The sequence below is a fragment of the Camelus bactrianus genome, chromosome 6 (assembly GCF_048773025.1).
Source record: "Camelus bactrianus isolate YW-2024 breed Bactrian camel chromosome 6, ASM4877302v1, whole genome shotgun sequence".
NCBI classification, from domain to species: Eukaryota; Metazoa; Chordata; class Mammalia; order Artiodactyla; family Camelidae; genus Camelus; species Camelus bactrianus.
Window position 1 is genome coordinate 21,393,225 of NC_133544.1, and position 27,197 is coordinate 21,420,421.

Below are 27,197 nucleotides of genomic sequence, written 5' to 3' on the forward strand. Positions count from 1 at the left end.
TGTAAGGTTTTTAAAAGTATCAAAAGACTTTTCTGTTGCAGGGGAGGTTTATCTACACACTCGAAATGTACCCAATGTGTCCCTTTTTTAAAAAGGAAAAATTGCAAACATTTCAAACTGAGGCAGGAAATAAGTTCCGAATGCTTTAAAAGCATTTCAGTTTAGCAGTAGGGTTCTTGGGGAGGACTCTGAAGGACCAAGAGTCAGAGCCCTCTGGTATTTCTATCAGCGTGGCGCCTGGAGCCTGGGCACAGTAGCAGAACTTACTTGACCGCAAATCTGCCTGCATCTGGGGAAAAATGAACTTGGAATGAACTTGTTCCTAGCCATACACAACCAAGGGTAATAAAATTATAATTTAATCAGAGAGGCCACAACAGTTCATTCCATTAGAAATCATACAATAAATATGATCTAAGAGTTTTTAAACCAATGGATGTCTAAAATACGATGCACTGAGTAATAGGTTTTAATAAGAAAAGTAGTTTTTTTTTAACTTTTTAAAAAATCTTTAACTGTAATCATAAAAACAATGTTAAAGCTAAAAGGAATAATGATTGAAGCTCATAAGATTACAAATGGAGTAGATTTCTTAAATCTTTGCCACTTTATCAATTCTTTGAATATGGTAAGTGGTTGCTCCTGCCTCCGCGTAGCTTATGGTCTATTTTTCAAGTGGAAGCTAACCCTGAAATTCTCACTGCCAACACTAGGTCATGCCATTTTGCCATTTACCCCAGCTATTACAAGAGCCTTGTAATGGCCTTCTTGCTTTCACTAGTTCCTCCAAAAACTATCCATTGAGTCCCCACTGCATATCAGACACTGCTCAAAGGTCCGATTATTCAGTTGTAAGCAAAGGGATGTGGTATCTTACTTACACGGGTGTCACTCTCTTCTTTCAACTCGGCCCTCACGCTCTGCCAGGGGGCTCTTTCTAAGATGCAGCTTTGCCCTTACAACACATTTGCTCAAAAACTTCTTTCCACTGGTCCTCTTCCGCCAAAGCCTTCTGCCTCCAGGACTTCATGATCAGACCTCATCCAGACCACCTCTCTCTATCCTTCACTCTCCCTCTATTCCAATCACACCTTCTACTCCCCAAACCATCCCTGACTTTTCCTACCTCCTGCCCTTGCTTGCTCATTCTTTCTATGTGACATCATGTCTGAGCAGAACCAGGTCTGTATTCTAAAGAAAAAGAAAGGAGTATGTTGGAATTTGTAACCAAGGTACATCTAGATACACTAGCTATGCAGGCTACCTTGCGATGGGTTTACTTTTTAGTGAAGTTTAGGTAAAATAAAAAGAGTAGAGAATATACCTAGATATGGAGTCAATGGTAAGAGTACAATCATTTCCTTACAAGGGAGAGAGAGGAACTTAGCACACATACTCAGTTGCTTTTGCTCTTTAACAGTAATTTTTGCAGTAGGGTGATACACCTGCCTCTCCAAGTACACACAGACTTCCTTTTGCCCCATCTCTTCTTTACACCATGGAAACGTATTACCTCTGCCCTCTAGTCCCCGGCCCTTTACTTCAGTCTAGCCAATATATGTCAAGGAGAATGAGAGCTAGTGGGACACGATCTTACACAAAACACTGCTTGGAAAATATTGACCTAGGATCCCCAGCTAGAGAACTAATAGTCAGGACTACTTGCTCCTGAACTCGGCTACTCATTAGCTGTGGGATCTTGGAAAAGTCAATACTTCCATTTGAACCTGATGTGTCACATGAGAAGTAAATGAGATATTTATAAATGAACAGTTAATAAATTATTCATCAACTAATAATGAATATATTTTATAAATTAATAGTTTTGTGCCTTGCATGGCCCGTTACAGTAGTTTAACCCACATTATATACAGCCAAAGTAAGCTTTTGGTTATCATTATTACCCTTAACTGGTATCCAATGCTTCATATATTCATCAAAAATTTACTGAGCATCTATAATCTGCCAGATTCCTCATAAAATACTGGGAATAGAAAGATAAATAAGGCATTGTACCTTTTCTACAAAATTCACAACTAACCGTGAGTCAGAATAGTTAACAAATGTTTGTGTGCTAGGCACCATAATGGAGAAATAATTAGTGAAAGGAAAAAGAATGAGGGAACCACTCTTTTTCAACAGCTGACACTATGTTAAGCAATGCACAAGGAAAGACAGTCACATAGCACTGATCCAAAGCAGAAAAAAATCACACGTAGGTAAGCGTGTTGTGTAAAGATGGAAATTCTGCAGGACTAATCATTCAATACAAGGTCCCGTTCAACTCATAAAGATGAATAAAATAAAGAGGGTGAGCCAAATAGATAAGGAGAGTTTAGGGCACATTTGGAGAACAGAGCAGTCTCACCAGTGCTCAGGTTTATGAAAGAGTGTCCCAGAAGACTTGAAATGGAAAATTATGTTTGAAGAAAAATCCTAGAAAGTCTTAAATGCCATGCTATAGCAATTTGAAGTGTTTAAACATAAACAACAAAGTTTATGCAGAAATACGTAGAAAGACTTAGAGGCAGCTCCAAAGGTAGAATGCTAGCTAGCAAACTAGAGACAGGATATCATTGGAGAGAAGACAGAACGGTCAGAATTTAGGGTCAAAGCTTGGGTGGCCACAAAAAAGAATAAATTGAGGGCTCTGCTAAGAGTAAGAGGATATGGATTTGCAGTGGAACCAACTGCCAAGTGCCAGACCTTCCCTACCCATAAGGCAGCGGCCAAGAAGCCAAGAAGAGGAATTTACTTGCAATTCGGGTGGCGTGGCCAGGTGGCAAGGCAAGGGCTTAGAGTACTGGTGGGAGTGTCATTCGCATCACTGACTAGGAACTCGGATGGCGTGCAAAGGCAAGCGAAACTTTTGCGACTATGGAGAGTAGAAGGCAGAATCAGGAGGTGAAGGTCAGGGTGAGGTAAAAACTTAGGAAGTGGTTAACGGCAAAGGAAATTCTCTTTGCTAGGTAGCCAGGCTTTGGCGGAAGTCTTATTAGTAGGAAAATCATAACATGAAAATTGAAGTCAGCAAGGTTAATGCGAGGGATGGAATGAGATGAAGGCCGTGAACAAGGAACTCAGCTCAGACTGTCCTTCGCATCCCGAAGGTCAGTAGATGCTGATGGCAAGGACGGGAGAAACTGGCACTCAGGGCACGTGGACCTTAAAGAAAGAGCTATCACTGAACAATGATTGTGAACTGTGCTCTGATTCCAGGAATAAAAGGATTGGGGAAAAAATTATCCTTTACCAAAGGAGATATCAAGCAATGTTACATCAATTCAATATACCCAGATTTTAGTTAAGACAGATGTTGAAACTGTAAGAGAATCTGTTCAAATTAGGTAAATATATATGAAACAGTGGCATGCCCATGTGGCAGCAATCACTTAATCATTTGTGGTCTACTACTTACTTGGCAACAAATATTTGTCACTAGAAATAAACACTATTTATATAAACATTTCTAGAATACAGAGGGATCAGAAGTAAATAAATCATATTTCCCTCTAATTAATAAACTGAATATAAAGAGAAAAATCAGTCCCATGTGAGGACACTTTAAAAAGAATTTAAACCTCCATCGTCTAAATATTCTAACAAAATACTTAAAACCCTTTGAACATGAGGGTTTTAAGAACCATGTTCTCAGGAACAACTAGAATCTGAAAGTGCAAATTCGCCACATAATTATTCCCATTAGCGCTAGTTCTTAAAACGACTGAAATTTATCTCTCAGATTCCCTCTCTGCCAATCTTCCTCCCAGACACTAAGCGGTCACACTTATCATACTTCCTTTCTTCAGACCCTACCAGCTTCAGAGGTTCCAAAGAGCTAACGGCGTTTTGCTCATTGGAACTGATTACTGAAATCACCATGATTAAGATTTTGGTCTAATCTCCTAGCGTTCACAGCTGAGTCCCTTATGCAGGACTCCAGGGTCACTGGGTAAATATAATCACATTCCTGAGGCATGGCTTCCTGTTCAGTTAAACTCCACTGGAGATCAGTGTGCAGCCATCTTCCTGTGGCAGGCAGTAATCAGCACATTAGGCCTCCCGGATAATAAACTAAAAGCTGCACAGTTCCCTGGTTTTTCCTGTCAAGAGTGACCAGGGAATAAGAGGCTGGCCAGGTGGGTCTTCTACTACCCGGCCTCAAGTTCAAAGTTAAAGCAGGTCAGTGTCAAACTTGGCCTGGCCTGATCTTAGAGCCTCAGGCCCAAAGAGTTCTGAACTGAGGAGAGGTGAATATAAAGCCATCTACTGTGAACAGTCCATGGTGAAAGCTAAATTAGTTTGTATTTTACTACTGTAAATGAGTGGATTAAAAAAAAAAGAGTTAAAATCCACAAGTTAAGATTGTGTATTGCGATTCCGATAATAACAGAGGCTGCAAAGACTGTGGTTTTGTTCCCTCAGTCTTATTCGTGACAAGAGTCAAAGATTCGCCCTGGCCAGAATTTCCTCCCTATTCCAGGAAAAAACCCAAAAGCAGGACATAAAATTACTGATGATACCAGAATCCTTCACTGTGCTCTTAGGAGCCTGTACAAGTGCTGCCTTAAAAAACTGGGATGTTTACAGGGAAGGAAGCAGGTCCTCTGAAACTTACTTAGGTTTTTGGCTGAATTATACAGACCCATAATCAGGGATCTGTTTACATTTAAAATTACAACAGACAGAACATCACTGCTATTTGAATAATCTAATCCTAGTAACCCTTCTGTCCACGTCCACTCAACACACAGGGAACATCTTCTCTAAGGAAACTATAGTCGCCACAATATAGGCAAACTGGTTCTCTAGGGGACTGGATAAGCACACAACAGAAGTGGTCCTTCATCTGCTCAAAATTCAACTTGTTTTATTTACTGGTGACATTTGTCTTTAATGGAAGGTTCACATTTTTAACTTAAGCTGCTACCTTGAACTTTACAAAAACTCTTCCCCAAGTCCAACACTCTGCTTTATCTCTATTGTTTTTAATCCTGTTAGCAAAACTGGGACTTTTGCAAGGTGCATATTGTGAAGTTGTGTTGCACTAACTGCCACAGCCCACCTAGTTAGGAAGGAAAGGAGCAGGATTTGAACCCACCACTTACTCTCAAGTCCATACTAATCTTCCTTGTGTGCTGAGCAGTGCTGTCTCTCAGTTCTGAATATAAATGCAGTGGGATTTTGGAGAAACGATCAGTATGGATTAAAGTAGTCAGAGAAAATGCAAAGGAATAGGTGAGACTTAGGCTGGGCCCTAAAAACTGAAGGATTTGAAAAGCCAGGTCAGGAGGTGAGAAGTTTTTCAAAAGGAAGAAACTAGCGTGGCAGGGGCAGAATGACCACAGAATGTGCTAGTGACAGTGAGGACACTGGCCTGATTAGAGGGCACAGAAAGCCATGAATATTAAAGAAAAACTGGTTCAAGAGACAGATTTTTAAGAGCAGATTATTGAAGACTTTGAAAACCAGGGGTAGGGTTTTGACTACATCATTGAAGGTTCGAGAGCAGAAGAAGAATAAGACAGAAACGATATTCTGGGAAGATAAATTGGGAACTGGAGCCTAGGAAAGATTTCAGACATAAAAACAGGGAGGCCAACAATGGGGGGCTCACAGCCTGCCGAGGGGAGCAGCAGGGACAATCATCTCGAAGACACTCGATGTCATCCAGTGACTGTCACTACTCCGGCTGCAAAAGAATTTCAACGTCACACTCCTTCCTGCCTTGCTCCATGTCTGGAGACTCTGCCACCAAAACACTTCACGAGACAAGCAATGCAGCTTTAGGAAACACAGCCACCATCGAATATTACCTAGGAAACCAAACATAACTAAACGCAGCATGTCACCCCACACTGGGAAATAGCTGTGAGATCTGCTTGTAGCTGTGTTCACTGTTCGTTAAACCTTACATAATGGGAAAAAAATGCTAAATTAACCCAAATGCAAATGAAATCAGTTAGATGGTTAGAAAGACATGGGCTGTGTTGTGGGGATTGAAATAAAGCCTCTACCAACACTGAGAGTTTGTTTGGTTAAACTCACTTATTTCAAGACATTCTTTCCCCGTTTGCTCTGTTCTCATGATTCTTCATGAGTCAGGGACAACAGGCACGTGTGATATGTGTGTTGAACTACAGGCCCTTTTCCAAAGGGCCCCCAGCACCAGCTCACCAATGTGAGCTTTAACTAGATGATACACTTGAGCGCCAGCATGAGGGAGCCATCTGGGAATTTCAGGCAGGGAGAGGAGAAAGGAGGATTATTCTTAAGAAAAAATAAATCCCAGAAGATGTCTCCCTGCCTAAATCCTTTTTGTCTCTATAAAATTATACCCCAAATATTGAGTATTCAGGTGGGATAAAGAGGCTTTGTATCCTCAAAGGCAGACAGACACCTACCTGGTCCACAGCCCACGTGGACACATCACCTGCACAATTAATTACAGGTGCACACAAACTTGTCCACTGACTGAGATGAACCCAAAAGTTCACACGTGACTCTGTAAGACACAGGAACAAAGGTATTTGGATAGAAAAATTATTTCAGAACAACTGGGAAAAAATCCTAAAGGAAACGTGTACTTATTTCTAACGTGTATATATGCACTGGTACTTATTTTCATGCCTATAAACATGCATTTGGTTTTACTCATATAAAGATATCTGGGTAAAACTGCCATTTCAGATTTAGTTGAGGGCTGATTACAAAAAGCACGCAATGAATTTACCAGGAAATAATGCCCAGAGTCAGATGCTCTTGTTTTTCTATCAACACTCCCGAGAGCGGTGGCAGACAGTTTACTAGGTTTGGCTGAATTCTCCAGCAGAGATACAAAACTTTTGAAACCTAGGTGTACAAAAACCAAGAAACCTTTGTGTCTGTGCATTTTTCAGGATCTGTGTGCCTAAGTTCTTCGACCATCTATCAGGTACCAGTTTAGGTCAACACAAAGCTCAGCAGCAATTGATGAACGAGATTGAAGTGGAAGAGCTCTACTTCCTCACTGGCCCTCCAGAGCACCCGAGGGGTGTAAGACAGATCATGTGAAATAAGCTCCCACATCTCTCTGGAAGCAGATGCCACAGAAAAAACCTGGGACCCAAGCAGCTCCTTCCTCATATGCATTATAAGGGCTTTTCCCCTCAAACTGCAACCCACTGCAAAACCATTCTACTTATATGCAGATGCATCCGTGTATAACTGCTCTCGGAAACTGCAAGGCTTTCTGTGAGAAGGGATGAGGGCAAGAGAGAAGGGAAATAAAAACATCTATTTCCATTTTTCATCTGAAGGAGAAAATGGCATATGGGGATGCTCATTATAATTCCTGCATGCCTTAAAGCGTTCCTCCTGGCAAGAAAACACCCAGCCCTGGTGGAAACGCTATTCATCTCCTGAAAAGAGCACTAGAATCTACACAACTCGGACTCTGAAAATATGCAAGGCTCAGTCGTTCACCCAACAGATACAGTCTGAACCTCCATTATGTGCTTGATGCCAAGCATAGTCTGAAACACTCATATAAATAATTGGTAAAATTATGCATTTTTCTGTATCTTGTACTTTTTATGCATTTTCCAGATCTTCAGCAGTAGGCCTGTATAATCTTAATTTTCAAAAAAAAAATTATTCAGTTAAAACCAAAAAGCATAGCAATGCAAAGTCTTCTATTTTTTTTTTGGTAGACGTTCATCAGAAATAAGTGCACACAAGCATCTAAAGATCAAAGTAAGAACAGCCAACAGCCAAAAGACTCCCTGGCATAGCAATACCTCCACTTTCCCGAAATGTCCAAATTTTTCGTTTGAAAACACTTCTTAATTTCATTTGGCCAAGAGATGTGGATCAGGCAGCAAAGATCCACAGGATTAAGGCGGCTGAGAAAACAAACCATAATTCTAGGCAAAGAAAATGAGAACGGCTAGCTGCAAGAGCCAAATCAACCCGCGCACCCACTGAGCTTAATCAAGTGTCATCAGAGGGACTGGAGGGAAAAAGCAATGCGGACCTTATAACGAAACCCAGATGAGGAAACACTTGATGGAGACACATTTGCAGGTATTTAACTAGCTCAGTGCAACAACTTTGGCTGCAGAAGGCCTATAACCAGAGTTGAAGGATACCCCCACCCTCACCAGCGAAAACAGAAACAAAACAAAAAAACAATGTTCTAGAATACTCTACACTACCAGGGCTATTCCAGGACTAATAGAAAGCCTCAAACCATCCCTAGGGGTTGTGTCTTAAAACATAGCTCATTATGTGTGATGGCATCACCCCTCCGCCCCCTGTCCCCAGTCTCCAAGCGTAAGGTGAAGTCAAGCAAAAAGAAACAGGCTGACACCTACTTCCAATCTAGATGGTGTAACAGAAAGCGGATCTGCAAGTGACCTGAAACCACCAAGAAAAGGACAATGCATGTGAAAATGGCTTGCAAGATATCAGACATCAGGCAAAGGTAAACAAGGAGAGCCAAGGACTGCCCCAGTTTATGGCCTTGGGAGAATGTCTACCCCATGGAGCAGGGACAGCATCCCAGGTACAGCCTGGCACACTCCTTCAGAGAAGGAGACGGAGCTGAGAGTCAGGAGAGAGCAAGGCAGCCGGGGTGCACAGGGACAGGGATGCACCTTAGAAACATTCCATGGAGCTAGAGGAAAAGAAACAAAAGATCCCACACCGTATGACACCATTTATATATATATATAAAATGTATCTACATCTATATTCAAAAATAGACAAAACTCATGTATGCCCAAGCAACAGTGACCTTAGAGAGGAGGGCTGACTAGAAGGGGCAAAAGGGAGCATTTTGGGAAGATGAAACTGTCCTTTATCTTACCTGGGGTGTCAGTTACCTGGCTATAAACATTAACTAGGGTGTCAGTTATGCGGCTAGAAACATGTCATAATGCTGTACTTAAGATCTGTGCATTTTGCTGAATGTAAATTTTACCTGAATCAACAAATGCCCCCTCCCTAACAAAAAAGTGTTAAGGGAAAAAAATAAGGGAAGGGAACCAAATTATATTTACTAGCTCTATTTTACAAGATAAGATGAAGTCATTTGCATCTCTTTTGCCTTTACATATAAACGCAAATAAATGGAAATGGAAATAAATGTAGGAAATTATAAGCCTATATTGAAAAATACATTAAAATGGTACCTGTATGTGACTAACAAGGTAATATAAAATTATCTTCTGTGAACCAGTAGGCTCTCGGTGGATTATTGCCATCACATCAATAAGTAACTAGCCAAGCACACCAGAAATAAATGGGCTATAATTAAACATAAGGAATAAAAACGGTCTACAGACAGAGCATGCTGAAGATGGCTGAAGCGAAATTAGTGAGGCCACAGACTGCAGCAACTCATAATAATCTTGGCCAAGCTACAGGTCCCTGAATTGTGGAGACTCTTCCTCTTTGAACCATAGGTCCAAGCGTCCACTGAGATTTGTAGAAACAAATGTTTAACCTGTGAGTCCCAGCTCATTTCATGGAGGTTTGTACAAAGCAAAAGCTGCGAGCAGCCCTGGCTCTTGCTGAATCTGTTTGATATTGTGCATGTATTAATATTAGCGGTACAGCAGATTTTAGGCACAACACAGTCCCTTCTTGGTATCAGAGGCATTTATAAGTAAGAGCAATGCCCATGGGCAACATGCTAGCTACAGCCTGCATCTATGAAACTGGCCCCAAAAGGACTTTACTCTTCGAAGACTCTGGCTTTAACTGTCATCCCCTGACCTCCTTTTAGCCACGTTGCACACCTGTGGGCCTGGGAATAAAACACAGATGCAAAGAAATAACTTTGGGCATGAGCTTTGGGGCTGCCCACTCATGAATGCTTCTTTTGTGTCTGTCTTACCTTTGAATCTTGCCTGCTTTACATCTGGTACCAGGCTGCTCCTCCCAGACTCTCTGACTTCTCTGGACTCAGCCTCTGCCTGCCCAGACCTACCAAACCTGCAAAATGGCACTTGTTTGATGCGGCTTTTGATCCTCTTACCTGAGCAGATCAGTCCTAGTGATGCCCTCCTGTCCCAATAACAATGCAGGCACTAGAAAATACGGCATAACTGATGCAAGAAAAGGAGTAAACCTCTGTGGCCAATGTTAATCTAAACCCCATGTGTTCAGGTGAGTGTTTATTAAGAACTTTCCTTGAAGCATTCAGAAGGCATTGACAGTCCAGTCAAGAGCCCAGACCGTGCGGTCAAATGTAGCTCTGAGTCTCTGTTTTCCAGCCTAATGGTTTTGCGACCTTGAGCAAATCACTTGACTTCTCTGTCTCAGTTCCCTCATCTATGAAACAGAGATCATTAGACTATCTCATTTCTAGGGTTGCGTAAATGACAAAATAATATAACAAATTCATCACAGTGACTGGCACACAGGTTAAAAAAATAAAAGGTGTGAGAGAGAGTAAAGGTCAAGAGGGATTTGTAATCAAATAGAGCATAATATTGTTAATAAAAATTATCCAAAACTTAGAAGAAGGGCTAAAAGAGAGATATGTGTCTTTTCAATGTCATATAGGGACACTGTTCAACACACACAAGAAATATTTAATTCTATGTGAAAATATACCTTTGTTTGACATACATATTTACTATTAATTAGAGCCCAGAGTCTGTGAGGTAATTAACCTGTAGATTTTTGTTCAGTAGAGATACAATATTCAGTAGAAAATTTAACATCAAAGATTAAGAGCGTTTTATCCTGTGAGACATTCAACAGTTTCATATTAACCTAAATTTGTATTTTATTATTCTTTTTAATGTCTATAATATCCAGCCCTTCAAATATTCTTTTGCTACCTTGCTGTTTACACATTCACCATATTGTTGTTTCCCTTGTGAAGGAGTTAAATGAATTTAGCACACATTCATTCTATATTTATATTGGCTATGTGTTTAACTTTATGAAAATTACATTTGTATGAGTCATGCTTTTAACTTTTTGAAAATTACATTAAAGAGTAGCCAATAGTTCTGCAGGCGCTATTACACGCCATGCCCTGAACTTCACAATTATGAATTCAATTTATCTTTACAACACTCTTATGAGATAGAACCTATAAACAGTTACATTTAAGAAACACAGAGGAATTAATTACTTCATTAATTTCAAGGTAACGCAGCTATTAAACGACAGAGTCCAGATTTCAACAGAGGCCATTCACTCCACATCAAAGGTCTCATCTGCTGTGCTTTGTGACATAGAAAGAGATTGCAATGAAGTGAAAAAAATGGAGATAAGAAGATCTAGGTCAATGGAAAATGAAAATACAAATATTTGGAGCGATGGAGGGATATTTGAATTCTAAATCTATAATATCTAAAGACATTCTAACTAAATGGCTTCACCTGAGTATTAAGACAGAAACATCTAAAGTGTTCAGAATTCCAGAATATGATAAAACAAACAACCGAGAATACAGAGTTTCTCTTTTCCAACCCTATATGCTTATGTAATTAGGTTATCCGAGAAGACCCTCTCATTTGGATTTTTAAGCAAATGTCTAACAATTAATGCAGACATTAAACTATTATTTCCAATAATGACTAAATAGGAGCAAATCTAATAAGAATGTGAGCTTACATGTCAGCAAACCGGGGTTCAAGTCCTGACTCGGCTGTTTCCGAACTATGTGACCTCACTTTTCCCAGTGTTAAAATCAGGACAATAGTATAATATTTCATAGGGACTTTGGGATGATTAAAGGGACAACATCTTTATAAAGATCACAGATGAGTGTCAGGAACATAATAAGAACTTGACAAATGTCATATTCTATTAGTTACAATAAAAACTATTACTACTCCCATTTATTAAGTACAGATCACACTCCTTGTGCTGTAACAAAAGAGGCTAATTCAATTTCATGGTGTTAGCATTAGAATTGGCATTTAAAGTAGTTTGATTCTAAAGCTAATAAACCTAATGACTATGCTGTTAAGTCTTTTATAATGTACTAAATTACATACATCACAAATAAACCTTCTAAAAATATGGTTTTTTATAATTAAATTCCCAAGATAAATTTCTGCCTGTGGTTCAGTGAAGTAAGATTTGGGCCCTATTAGGCGTACATCCAGGACCCAGCAATAGACTCGACATGGGGGATTCTTCTCCAATGAACTGGGCACCATCATGGGCATTAATTAGTAAATCTAATGGTTTTTATACTTTGAAAATTCACATCACGCACTGAGAGCACAGATTTTAACGAGAGTGTAATTTTAACCACACAAATGCTTAGAACAAGGACTGGAAGGAAATTTCAACATCAGAAACAGCATTTGTCTAAACAGGTAGGGAGACAAGCCAGAAACCCCAAGGAGAATGCAGTCACTCATGTATTCACTCAACACGCGTTTACCACTGCAGGCTCTGGGCCGGCCCATGTAGAGACAGAGGAAAAGGAGCCAGTTCCTGTCTCAGGGAGCTCACCCAACCCGGACACCCATTCTTCAGAACTAAACTTTCAAGAGCTTAACAACCAAAGGGAAGGGATGCTTTCCTCCAGGTCCCCTGGAGCCCACTGAAGAGGAGCCCTCCAGGCCCCGCCCCTGACTCTGTCGGCTTCCAGAACCTCCTCTGGCTCAGGGAGGGTACCCTCCCTACACAGCTGCACCCTACTCCCACCAAGGGATGGGTGTTTCAGAAGCTCTCACGATCTCTGACAGGGACAGGTGTTGGCACACAGGTTTACTCACAGGTACATCACCTGGGCAAGAGGAGGACCATGTGATTTACAAAAGCTTGGCGAAACAGAAACAAAGACAGGGAGGAAGTAGCCAGAACATCACCAGTGGCTGTGGTATATTTCTCTCTGCTTGCTGGAAGGCTGCCTTTCCTTCCCAGCCTCTCCCATACCATGTTTGTGTAGGAGATACTTACACATTTTTCAAGGCTCATTTGTCAATGAAATCTTTTCTAAGGGCAGTGTTTGCTGATGGAGTCTCAACCCCGGGAGAGCAGATGCCATTCCCTTTATGACTCCTCACTGTACACTGTCCATATTTCTATGAAAACACTTTCACGTGCATCTCTCCCCATCAGACTGTAATGTCTTTAAGAACAGGACTGTATCTTATTCATGATCATATCTGCAAATAAGAAGTGTCTGGTCAGGGAATGAATGAGTAAATGAGAAAGTGTGTTCTAAGCAGAAAATAGATGTTTTAATAGTAAATGTCTCAAATACGGCTTATCTGCTGGAGAGGCAAAGCCTGAAAACAGAGATAGGAAATAAACACACAACCAAAACCATAGACATATTACAGTCTGATATCCTTGGGAATTATTGCTGGACACATAACAACACAGACTCCTAACATAACGCCAGGGTACCTGTATGGACTCAAGAGACAGAATTAGCATGTGCACACATCTGCCCTCTTGTTTGTGCACTAAGTAATGCGTACGTTGCTTACTTTTTTTCAAAGCCTGAATGGGAAATGTGTTTTTAACAGATTTAATCAATATGCCAAACTACATTAAAAAATAAATAAACCCACACAATAAATAAAAAGCAAAAGGCCAATCAATAGCCAACAGTGCAGCTTAACAGCCACTCCAGCAGAAAACTGTCTGAAAAGGCGCTTCACACTCTACCATCTGCACGATCCACAGCTGCTCGCCATCGATTTGTTGCAAGCAAAGAACATCTATTATCGCATGCCGCTGTGAACCTAGCAATTTCTCCAACAAGTAGCCCACAGTGTACATCTAGTCATGTTGTGCAGGTAGCTGGCTGCTGAAGGTGGGCTGAGAACCCACATTTATCCCCTTCGCTTCACCCAACAAAGCCATTACAAATGCCCGATGGATAAATCCAAGCAAGAACTTGATGTGTGTTAAGGACTCCTGTGCCACAGACTGCCCCACATTCACATCTCCAGGGCACAGAAGCAAGAATGAGATTCCAAAACTGTATACAACCCAAAAGAGCTGTCATGAACATGCTAAAAGGTAACTATGGTGGTGAGGATAGATGTGCGGTGTTTAAAATCACTGTTTTCAAAAAGTCCTCCCAAATGATCGCTTTCTTGCATGTGTGGGGGAATGTGCAAGTGAGCCAGGTTTGGTGCAGCATTTTGTGATGCTGTGAAGGAGAGAGGACCTTGACAACAGGCTGCCAATGGGGGTGGCACCGCCACACAATATGGGAAAGGGGTTCTGTGCGACGGCTACAACACAGTGAAACTGTCCAGGCTCTCTGCCCTGATTTAAAATACCAATAAGAACCCCATATCCATAAACAATACCCTTTAAGGACCTTTAGAAGGTTTCATTCCTTTTGTTGTTCTTGAAATGTAGCCCCAACAATGTGTGGGTGGTGCTTACCCTCTGGAAAATCAGCCCCTATTTTGAATTTTTCAGAACTAAAGATTTTCTTTGGAGATTCTTACTTGTGTGTCCTTCCACAGATCTTATTGGATCCTCCATGAGCTCAAAATTGCTTCTGGGATGATTCTGTCCATTGTAGTTTCAAAACAGCCCTAAACATCACCTAAATGAAACCACCTATGATTTTACTATTACATGAAAAGTTGGAAAGTCACATCTTAAAACTAGATAAGACACTTAATACATCGATTATACTTGGGTTTCCAATCAGATGATTGTTCTCTAGCCAGTACAAGGGAATCTCTCTCAAACAAGGTAATCAGCCACAGAGAAGGCACACCATACTTTCACAGCCACTTACATCAGCTTTACAGCTATCTTTATAAAATGAAGCTGCAATCCACTCCACAGCCTCCAACCCACCATGCTTTCACAAAGAACGACCGAATAAAGTTAAAGCCACCAGGCTTGGTCTGCTCATACTAACTGCCTATGTTACATCTTAAATGTAATGTCTACTCAGGGAGGACGTATCTACGTGACAGCACCTCAAAATTGTCAAGCAAATGCCAAATTTGGCAAACAGTCAAGAAAAATACAAAGGTTACAAGTGATAGAACATGCTCAAGGAAGTGAGGAAGACTCTAAAATGCAGACATTTGTTTAGAAACTAGTAAGACATGTCCAGATATAATTACTTCTCTATACACGATGAATGGATCTCTTCATTTTGGAAAATAGCATAGCCTAGCCATTTCCTTATTGAACCAGTTTCTATTCTTGGATATGCAATAATAAATTGAGATGTTTTCATTTCCACTAACTGAGGATCGATCCGGTTTCCTGAGAAGCTGCTCATGGAAAATAAAAATATTCAAACACTTTTTTCCCCTAAAAACACAACTTTTGCCATTAGATTGAATCTCTAACCAATTCACATGGTCTTATGACAGTATTTGAAGGAATTCAATTTACTTTAGACATAGGCAGCATTCTACAAAATATACCATGCCTAAGGATTGGGTAAAAGCCAGATTTCCTTGATGGCACTCCACTTACAACACATGCCCTATTTCTCTTACGTAGGTCAAAGGCAGGCCACCTCGGGCAGGCGTGGTACCAGAGCAATTACTAACCGCCTGTGTGCTTCTCACAGAAAATGTAATCCCTGATTTTCTCTATATTCCTTCTCTTTCATCCTTCTTTCTCTTCTATTCACTAATTGTATTCTATCTCCTTTCTTGGCAATTTCCCCCATGGCTTTTGCCAATGATAAGGTTGAGTCTTGTTCAAATCTGCTGGTGACACTCAGAGTTAATGCTCAACTCCTGATGTAAGCTAAGCTACCAGGACTTTGCTAACATAGGTAGGCACATTGTTTTGAAGATGTTTATGGAGTAACAGATTACAACTCTAAGGGTCAAGTTTGATTACAGAAAATAATCATCTATGATGTAAAGAGTTGAGGTTGATTCTCTTGGGTGGAACAAACTGGCTCTGATGCTAGTTCCAAAAGAGAAGTTACTCCAAATACTTTAAATGTCGATCATTGGATACAGAGACATCCATTGTAACAGTTTTAAGCAACCTACCATTTTGATTTATTTGGTTGGGTTTCATTAAATGTCTACAGCCAAACTTCATAGTTACATCCTGTATATCTGGATTCTATATGTTCCCCACATTCTGCAATTCAAATGTACTTGTTCACATTTCTATATAGCCATCCAATCCTAAAAGCCCTGGTCCACTCTCCAAGAGGACACTAGGCAAGTAGATTCTTTAAATAATTTGAGCCCAGAAGTCTTCTACAATCAAAAATTTAACTGCATGGTTTATAGAATAAAACTCAAAATACATTACCCTCAGCCTGGATGTCTTAGAGACATTTCTGAAGATAAGAAGCTATTTCCACAAAAGAAAGCTGACCTTCCCCAATCCTGGTTCCAGAACTTCATTGTATATTGACAAAAGCATTCAAGTCAGATAATGCAATAGTCCTCACCCCAGACTGAGGCACAATCTGCTCTTGACAAAATCAGAAACAATCACAGAAAAGTGGAAAGAACCCTGGTTGATTTTCAGCAGAAAACAATGCCTGGCCTGCGTGGCAGAAAGGAACTCAGCAGCGAGAGAAAAAAGCATACATACCTTCCGAAGATCCTGCGTATTCCCCGCGGGCAGAGTAACTTACCTTTCTGCCTCTTGCAGTGTCTCCTCCTGACCACGTTCTACCGGAAGTGGTATGTATGTGTGGCATGGGATAAACTTGTGAGGATAAAGAAGCAGTACGCCCACCATTTAGGAAAAAAGCCTCCCGTGCAGAGAGGTTGGAGGGAAAAGAAAGAGCGTACAGCACAGTTCCCCCAGGTACTCTGGATGGGTCTATACCTGCCTGCTTCAGAGTGAAACAGTATTTCCAAATCATAAATGTGAAAAGCAGACTTTCAATAATACCAAGTAATTAGAATGAGCAATCTAATGCCAAATTCCAGATTCCCGCCTTGTTTCTCCCGAGTGTATCTTAACAGATCAGCAGGGCGTATAAAGAAAAAAGGCTACCCCAAAAAATGGAAAACAGGGCAAGAGACACTACATACATGAAAAAAAATGAGGAATAAGGAATTAAGGAAAATCAAATAGACATGAAAGAGAAAGCATTGTAATTGTCACCTGCTCCCACCTGTGCAAACTGTAATATGACCTTAGCATTTGTTCAGATAACATTATGCATCTTTTTTTTATAAAATCAACTGATGACAACCATGGTTCCAATTTGTAAAATAAACTCCTATCAGGAAGGCTGCATTTAGAAAATCAGAAGGTCAGCAGGACCCACTAAGTCAGAGCGTTTTAACAAATCCCTTTGCAAAGGTATTCAGACATTTCAAGTGTTTGCTCATCTCTAAAAGTAGTCACGTTAGGAACATAACACGGGAAGGAAGTGGAGACACAGGTTACAGATTCCCACAGAACTGAAGTATCTCCACCCTCAGTGCTAGAATCCTGTCCATGAAATCAGTCTTCTCCTAGAATTAAATCAGTTATAAACCTTAAGTATCAGTAGTGAACCACAGTAATAACTGGCTCTCTTCCAATATGAACCAAATGCACAGATACATACACAAAAATACACTCACAAAATAGAAATCTCTGTATGAACAGAATGTCTATGTATATGCAAACTAAATAGATAGCAATAAATTTAGCCAGAGGGAGTCTCTGCCTACATTTGAAAGACCCTTGAGAATGCTTTAAACATTTCTAGTTGGAAAAAATAATAAACTCTTAACATTTTCACCATTTGTAAGGTCTGAGAAATTCTCTAAACTCAGACTTTTTGAGAAATAGCTCCATTCCTTAAATATCCTCTAAGTTCTAGGCAATGCAAACGGAAAAGTCTCAAAATTGTTATTCAGATGATTTAATTCATGGGAAACTGAACTCCCTAGAACAAAAATATTGTCTGAATTGTCTATCTGGTTTCTCAAAGATAGTCTAATCTAAAGAAAAAAGAGAAAGTAAGTACATGTAAAAACATCCAGCGCTGTTGCAAAGAAATGCCTCTTTGCTCTTCCCATAAGAACATTAGCCCTTTACTTTCCAAGTTTCTGGATGAGGAAATTGCTTATGAATCTTTCAGAAGAGCCATCTTTTTACATAATGTCCCTTAAGATTTCTTGAAACCTCTGAACTTTGAAAAAAATCTCAAGTATGAAAAGGTTGTACTCACGATCATTGCACTGGTTTCCAGAATATGAGGTCATGGAACAGTCACAGGTGAAGCCTTCCCACTGCTGCATACAGACCCCCTGGTTGGCACATGAATCCTCCTGGCAAGTGGTGCTTGGTCCTAGTAATTCATAAGAAGAGGAGGAAAGAAGAAAAAAGGAGAGAGAAGTGTGAAAAATTAATCAAATTCAAAGCAATCACTTGAATTTACTATTCTCATGCCCCAAAACATTCAGATACAACCGCCAAATTGTCAACTCTAAGTCATGCAAGAAGAATTCACTATATACAAACGATGACAGAGATACACACATAGCCACAAACTGTCAACAGTTACACACAGAAGGGAGAGGGCTGAACACACTGTTCTGTTTTTGGCAGACTTTGCAAAGGAGCTTCATCTCTACCATTCAACTAGAAAGATATCTCATTTGGAGCATGGTCCTTCTAAACGTATAATGCTAAAGCAGAAAAATGCATTCTGATGATTCTTGTGAATTAAGGCACAAAAGTTCCTACAGACTACTTTGTGACCCTAAGATGCTTGATGATAATGAGAAGGAGGAGGAGGAGAACACAGTAGCCAGCATGTACTGATGTTCTGTAGCTGATAAACACTGGGTACCAAGCACTTTGTCTACATTATCTCATTATCTCATAAAGCCAGTGAACCTAAAAGGTAAGTAATTATGATTATCTCCACATCACAGATTTAACAAATTAAGTTCACAGAAGTAAAAGACTTTGCCCAAGGTCACACATTTGATAATTAAAGGATCCTGATGTCTAACTTAGGTAAACCAACTCTGAGACTATCTATCTTAGTGGCTCTTAAAGCATAGTTCTCAGACCAGCATCACCTGGGAAGTTGTTAGGAATGCAAATTATCAGGTCCTACCCCAGACCTACTGAATTATAAACTTTGGGGGGAGGCAGAAATCTGCATTTTTCCCAAGCTTTCAAGGTATGATTTAGCCTACATTGAGAACCAGTGCACTGTACCACACTGCTGCTACAGGTTTACAGAAGAATGTATTCAAACAGAGCGTGCATACACCAAAGAATGCAAAAGAGAATTATTTGAGGTATAGGAAAAACATTAGGAATTATGTTCATTTTCTTTATTATTTCAATGTTTGTGTGTCTTTCATAGGCAAGTAATATATAAGGGTATATGTATATAAATACACCTATCTTGGGGACATTCCCAAAATCTTCTGCAGGTATGAGTGAACAACTGAAAAAGTTTGGTCATCTCTGCTTTACAGATTGCCGTCTCTCTTTGTCATCTGGGGCCTCTCTTTAACCGTCTTCTCTCTTTCACTTATATCTTCTGCCTTTACCTTGGGATTAAAGATAAACCTACGCCTTTGGCATTATCTGTGCTAACAGGAAATATTTTAATATTTAGGATAACTCCATGAACTTCCCAGAAAATCTCAGCAAAGGAGACGAACCCTTTGACTCATCAAGCGTATTAGTCAGGCTATGATGCAAAAAAAGCACTTGACACAATAAAAATACATTCATTTCAGTAAAAGTACAAATTTCACAATATCCCAGCTAAGCCTCACATAGGCACAGAATCGTGAAATGTTAAGCATGCAGGGCCCTAAGGATACATGTTCAAAAGAGATGCATGACTACAAAGAGTTTGTCTTCTGGGTGGCAAGATATTTTGTATTTATTCATGAAGGGCAGGTGCACTACAAACCATCATTCCTAACACAAAGCTATTAGGGTAAGACCTAAGAAAGTTCAAGACAATTACTAACACTGGGGGAGCGGCCCAGCTGCTGAGTTTCTGCAACTCCTATATGCCATGTGGTTCCCCCATGCGGAGATGAAAGGAGGTTCATGGTCATGTTCTCAGTGGGTCTTAAACTTGAGTATTGTGTAGTACAAGTCTCATTAACAATGGCAAATCAGGACAGCTTCTTCTAAAGGACAAAAGCTTCTGAGAAGTCCACGGGGTTCCCTGACCAAATAGCTCTCACCAGACAATGGGCTAGTAATTCAATTGTACTAAAGAATCAGAAACATATGGAAGGCTTTTCCTTGAAAGGCAGAACAGCAAAAACTTTGGGAAAACACAATAATTATTTCCATGTTGATTGAACATGAAGACAAAGGCTTTTCCAAATTTTCACCATTTTCCAAGGACTAGCCAAAAGGCCTCCTTGATATCAAACATCTGCCAGTAACTTCAAACAGTTCTCCCTCTTCTTGTGGCCATGCCACATTACCTGCATCACTAACATTTGTATATGATAATACTTAACCCTTTATTACACATTGTGCTGTACTCTAGTTATATAATCCACTAATTCGTTCATTTTTTTTTTTTTAACTATCTGTCCCCAAAAGATTGACTGCTGCCTACAGTTAGAAAGCATATAGTATGCTTTGGCTATGTCTTTGCTGCACTGTGTTCTGTGCCAGATGCAGAGAAAGTGTTTTAGTAAATGTTGAGCTGATCTGAATTGCAGTCCCCAGATTTGCTGTTGTCTCATACATCCAAAATCTGAGCGTGGGATAATGTTGCTCTGCAAAGTGAGCAATCTGTCCTATTTGTAAATGGTTGGTGAGAAATCCAATACAGAGGGAATTACAGGCCATTTCCAAATTCCACAGAATTTGTTTCACATGTATTAAGGGGTGAGTGCCACTCAGATTCAGTCAGTGCTCAAAGACTGACTACACGGTAATCATCTAAGAACAAGAGTAGTTTCAGGGTTTCAGCAAGGACTAGGAGAACTTGCAATGATTTCCCATCCATCTGAACTACTTGTACTTCCTTTTGGGGCTGAGATCCTAGTGTAATTGAGCAGGAACATATTGTCATCAGTGACCACATGGGATTTGTAACAGCTTAATCGTATAATAGTTTAAATGGCTTTCCTCGTGCTCTTGCCAACAAGGGTTAGGCCAATGAGGAAGGGAACTGGGGTGGTCCGGCCAACTACCTCATCGTGCTGCATGTGGGGATCATGCTCAGTGCCCTCCTCTTGCTCCTGACACATCAGAAATGACAGTTGGGTGTTTTGTGCATCCTATTATTCATAACTTTCCCTAACTGCACATCTGCAATTATTTTTAGCCCCTTGTGGTTTCTTTGTATTCTGTTGTTTGAGGCACATGTCCCAGCCTGCAGCAAGAGGTCTCAGGCCTTATACTGCCCAAAATGCTAGACGTATTTATCAACCTGACTTTAAACTGAACAAGTATTTCTTTAGAGCTCTTTTCTACAGACCCCTTCCTATGCACCCTTTACTCTAGGCATAAGAATATCAGAAGAGCCCCAAAGCTGGAGGTGAACTTCAAACCCAGCAGAGGGAAAGGGACTGCTGCATCTGCAAAAACAAGAACAACTTTGCAACAATATGTTACCCTGTATGTGATCTCTATGGAAACTAGCTCCACCCTTTGAAATCTTGACCTTTTACTATAAAACCCCTTGTCTTCTTTCCCCAACAGGCCACCGTCTTGGGGCATTATCCCACTGTGGCCACCTTTGCCTGGCAAAGAAATAAAGCTGCCTTTTCTACTTAATCCAAAACTCTGTCTTTGAGTCTCAATTTGGTAAGCAAGGTATGCAGGCCAAGTTTTGGCAACAATAGAGCTCCTGCCTCTTTCTCCAGCCTCATTTCCCACTCCTCACCCCCAGCACACCGTGCTCAGCCATCCTTTCTCCCTTCCAATTCCTCTCTAACACAGTGGTGCTCACAGTTCAGGCCCCGAGTCAGCAGCATCCACATCCCCTGCAAGCTTGTGAGAAATGCGTATTTCCAGGCCTCACCCAGACCTACTGGGTTGGAGGCAGGGCTCAGGAATCTGAGACAAGCCCTCTGGGTGCTTCTCAGGCCTGCTCACATTCTAGGACCTCCGCTCTAACACTTTTAAGATCATCCCTACCCTGAAGGTCATTTGCTCCTGCTCGACCCAGAACCTGAAATGTCCTTCCTGCAGATTTTCAAATAACTGATTCATCTTATTCTTTAAGCTTTAGTTCAAAATGGGCTTTCTTCAGACTCTCCTATTTAAGGAAGTCCCCATCAGCATTTCATTTACTCTCCATCCTATTTCCCACTTTATAAACTCACAACAATTACATGGCCTGCAATGAAAATATTCTTCATTAAAACCTTTATTGTCTATCTCATCCTACTGGAATATAAGCCCCTTGAAGGCAGAAGTCTTATCTGTTTCATTCACCTCTTTATCTAAAAGTAAAGGCTCAGAAAAAATTATTGAATAAAAGAAAACAAAAGAACTAAAAAATAAAGAAATAAAGTCATTCTTTTGTGACTTAAATCCAAGCATTTTTCTTGATTAACAATTCACCCATAGAATTTAGTAGTATCAACTCATATAAGCTACTTCCTACTTGGAACCAAACTTTTTTTGGGGGGATTGGGGGGAGTGGTGGTATTTATTTGACTGCATTTCCTTCCCTGATTTAACTATTAGATTCACTCAGTCTCACCAGATGCTGGGACAGACTCTTTTGAGTCCCCAGTGCTCATGGACAGCATGCAGCAGCTGTGTTGAATGAACTGGAGTTTGGACTAGCCTCTAAAACACTTTCTAGATGATGATATAAGCTCCTTTTCTTACTTCAAACTATTTAAATACATCCTTTCCTGAATAGACTATATCTTATATCTGTATCTAGTTCTCATATTCTCACAGTGTCTCCAAACTTGAGAGTAGAAATTAAAGAAGTATACCAAAATGTCCTAGAAAAAAGGAAAAAGAAAAATTTCAACAATGCTTCTAACTGTACATTCATTGATATAATTCGATTGTCTACAAATCAGACAGAGGATATAACAATAATATAACAAGGGATTTACTTAGCACTCATTATGTGCCAGATAGACAATATACTAAGTGTGTTTCAGATATTAGTTTCTTTACACATGATGAAGCAATTATAAGTATTAAAGAATCAGAAAAACAGGAATGATTTTCTCATGGAAGACATACAGAACTTCAAAAAAAAAAAAAAGAAGAAGAAGAATTTTTTGACTGTTGATCAAGTTGGAAGGCAAGGATTTCAGAAAAGTAAGCTGAGTCACAGAATAGTTAGGTGATGCTTTGCAAGGTGCCACAGGTAACAAGTAGCAGGGCGACATCACAAACCGAAACTTGCTAACTCCACAGCTGACCCACCTAACCTTTATGGATGTGAGTAAACCAGAGGACCGGTGGGTGGGGAGAGGGTACAACTGGATTAACAAGAGCAACTTAAGGTATTTCTAATCCACAACCAGACAAAGATGGCATTTTAATATAAGAATGTGATTGTTTTAACAAGGAAATTTTTCAAATGCCACTTCAATTCAAAATTCAATTAAAAATAAACAAGATGAACTAGTTTTCTCTAAGTTAATGAATAAAAATCTGTATCAAATGTATATGTTTATAAAGATAACAGATATTCCTGAAGACTTAATAATTTTATCTAAAACATTCTTCTGAATCAACCTAAAATTCCAGATATTCTAACTTAAACTTTTGGAATTACATATTTAGAAAATTTTTTAATTACTAAACTGCACTAAGGCTTTAGGGAACCCCTATATAGAGACGGTGCATACTACTATTGCACTTAATATGTAATCAATCCCCACTAAAATAGTCACATATTCTTTTGAGAAAGGTTGGTGACTTTTCTTTGTATAGTAGGGAAAGTGACAAGACCACAGAAGTAAGTATACATAAAAAGATGGGATAAGTTGTCAATGATGTCTGTAGGTACTTCAGTTTCTAACTCCCAGCTCTGTTTTTAGCTTATTGGAAAGCATCCCATTGTGTCTTTTTTCTTTATTATTATTTTTTTTCAGATAACTCTGATGATTGCCACAAATTTCTCATCATTCTGCTTGAATCTGGGATTGTTTTTCTTTTTAAGAACTGTCCCAGACAGTCATTTCATGCCTGTTACTGTTAAAATCCACCTTTGCCATAACTTGAAAACTGATTCAGTCAACTCCTCTTCATGGTCTGGAAAACCAAAAGTTGACAGATTACCTTTTTTTTTTTTGAATACCATGTGAAGTTTATTGAACTTCATTCTTTTTGTTATTGCAGTACAATATTGCTGATTTTCAATATTGTGTTAGTTTCTGGTGTACAACACAGTAATTCAGTTATAAATATATATTATTTTTCATTATAGGTTATTACAAGCTGTTGAATATGGTCCCTGTGCTATACAGTAGGACCTCATTGTTTATCTATTTTATATATAGTAGTTTGTATCTGCTAATCCCAGTTTACCCCACTCCTTTCCCCTCCCTGGTCACTAAAAGTTTGTTTTCTATGTCTGAGTCTATTTCTGTTCTGTAAATTCATGTGTCATTTTTTTTTAGATGATTCCACTTACAAGTGATATCATATGATATGTGTCTTTCTCTGGACAAACTGCCTTTTATCACTTGCAGGTCCTTGAGACAGGAGTGCTGCTGGGAGCACAGGACCCCTGTATCAGAGTGTATTTCTGTTATTGTCCAAGTAGGACTTAAACCTGTGCCTCAAACATCCCAATTGAAAATGGATCAGTAATCAGCACCAGCTGGTCCTGGTCATCATTGGAAGATGGGCTTGGTGAGTGGGGGAGCCTGGGGATGACAAATCTGGTCTGATGCCCATGTTGTTTTGTCCTAAAGGGCCAAAGCTGGGAGCCAAGGGGCAGGCACCAGCTGGGGCTGGTTCACCTATATGCATCATCTTTTATCACACGGCATGAAGTTCGTTAAAGGGCTTGGAATTGGTGAGTGGAGCCTGAATGGGAAGCAACCCCACAGTAGAACACTGTGCCAATCAAAGGGTTTGTTGGCCCCACACAAAGCCCAGCAGCCACGGTAAGGAGCCATATGAGAGTTGCTACCGACTGTCTAAAGAGATAGCTTCCACTTTCAATTCTATTTTCCACTCCTATAAGTGCATAAACCTTTCCATTTTGGCATTTTTAAATTTACATTGTCTCTTAGAGGAAGGATGACTGATTAGTAATTGAGTGGGAAGAAGAAAAAGAAAGAATTTTTAAAAGGAAGATGAACATACATAGATATACATATGTGTGTATTTGTGTATGTGTGACAACCCTTACCAGCTTCCTGAGCAGTCTATAGTCCCTACTGCTAAAATATAAGAATTAAAGTGTGGAGCTTCAGGGAGGGTATCCCTGACATTGGGTACAAGGCGATCTTCACTTTGCTGCACACATGTCACGGTCCCTGAGGCAAAGATGCTTCTGTAGCTCTCAGAGGATCTACATTTACAGCGTTGGGTCCTCTTGGCTTTTCCAAAGAGAATCATTCACAGACAACATAAGATTCATCCCTTTTAATTGGCAGAAACCCAACTCACTCCTATTTAATTTTAAAATAAGAAGGCAATGATCCTTAAATGTGTCAAGTGTCCCTCTTCATACGGAGCCAGCTGAGAAGTGAATGCTCTAGTTCCAATTTTACAGAAGGTTAATAAGCCAAGCCAGAGAACAGGGTCCTAAATGTTACTATAAAAGTGCATTGGCAGAAGGGCCCAAGAGCAGCGGTGTTCCTAAGATCTTACTTTTTTGTCTAGAAGGCAGGACTGAAGCCTTGTTAAAGCTCAGACAGGCACTGACACAGGTCTCATCAAGCGTGATCAGGTGCTCACCTTTTCCTCTTCTCAAATGAGGGCTCAAAACACTCACTCGGTTAGGATGAGGAATGGAAAAAACTAACAATAACACCAAAGCTTCTGGGGACACTGGGACAGCTGCAATAACACCCGTGTTCTCCTCAGTCACTTCAGCCCTCTTATCATACACTGAATAAAAATAAGGTGAGAGGGGCATGGGAACTGGTTAAAACCAAGATGCCCTCTGAGGTCTTTACCTCCACTGGCCTTTGGTCCCGTGCTGGTAAGTATTTAACAACTAGAACTCCGGCAGGGGGTGGGGGTGGGGGAAATAAACGTAATTGGTAACTTTTCTGTAACCTGATTTTCATGGCATAAAGTACTCCCCCCACAGACAACTTCAAGCTAACACATGTTACATGATGTCAGCCAGCTTGCAAAACTGCTGAAAATTCCTGTGCTGGTGCCTGCTCTAGCACAGCACCTCCCCTGACGGTCAATGAACTGCAAAGAACAGTTACACTAGGTGAGTAAAGTGATTTACCCACGTGACACTTCGAGACAATGCAGAGGTGACGGTGATGCCTGCCCTTGCTGGGGTCTGTGTAAAGGTGAGAGAATGGTGACACCATAAAGCCTTCTTGCTCAATCCACCCCGTTTGCAGAGAATGCCTGGGTAATAAGGGTCCAACGATTGGATCATCCCATCTTTTAAAAAGCATGAACAGGTAGGTCTTCAAAAGCCAGTGCTGCGTCGGAAAATGTAAACTGGGGCCTCATTTTCTGCTTTTCCTTGTTTTCTCAGCACTGATGTAGCAGCTTATTACAGTAGTAGAGGGCATTTTTTTTAAAAGAGAGAGAGACGAGGGGTTTCAAAGTCCAGGCTCAACAAAAAGATAGACATTGTGCAAATATCATCTGGAACTTAGTGAAACAGTATTGCTACAAAAACTAGCTACCATAAAGTCACCTGGAGGACACAGTCAGATACTCTCTGGTTATCTCCATACTGCTTCTGCTTTGGAAATAGGCAAGTCCAGGCTCACACCACATAGCACAGTAGAGAAAAGGCCATAAGGTTTAACATTCAGCTTCATTAATTAGTAGCAATGTGATGCTGGGCTAGCTACCTAAATTCTCTGAACCCCCGTTTCCCCATCTACATATAAAGGAGATAGAAACTGTTTCCATTTCACATGATGTAAAGATTAAGTAACGTACGCAAAGCCTGTGAAGTCATCTGTGAACTGGGGATAACATTACCTACCACTCAAGGCCATCATCATTACGGAGACACGAAATGCTAAGTCCTTAGCACGTGCCTGCGCTACGTAGACCCTCAGTAAAGGGTATTATCAATTCTGCTGGAAAGGAAAATCAAACTCTCTGTACCCATTGTAGCTGGGTGTGTAGTTGGTCAGGAATCCAAAAACAAGATAGATTGAGGCAGGAAGTCACAGTTA

General features: G+C 40.3%; 1 protein-coding gene across 1 annotated transcript in view; it reads right to left on the reverse strand.

Moving 5' to 3' along the window:
* Positions 1 to 27,197, reverse strand: part of NRXN3 (neurexin 3) — a 1,655,134-nt gene that overhangs the window by 725,439 nt on the left and 902,498 nt on the right. Inside the window, exon 15 of the mRNA XM_074365185.1 lies at positions 18,104 to 18,223. Coding sequence (XP_074221286.1) covers positions 18,104 to 18,223 — 120 coding nt within the window. The remainder of the gene's footprint in view (positions 1 to 18,103; positions 18,224 to 27,197) is intronic.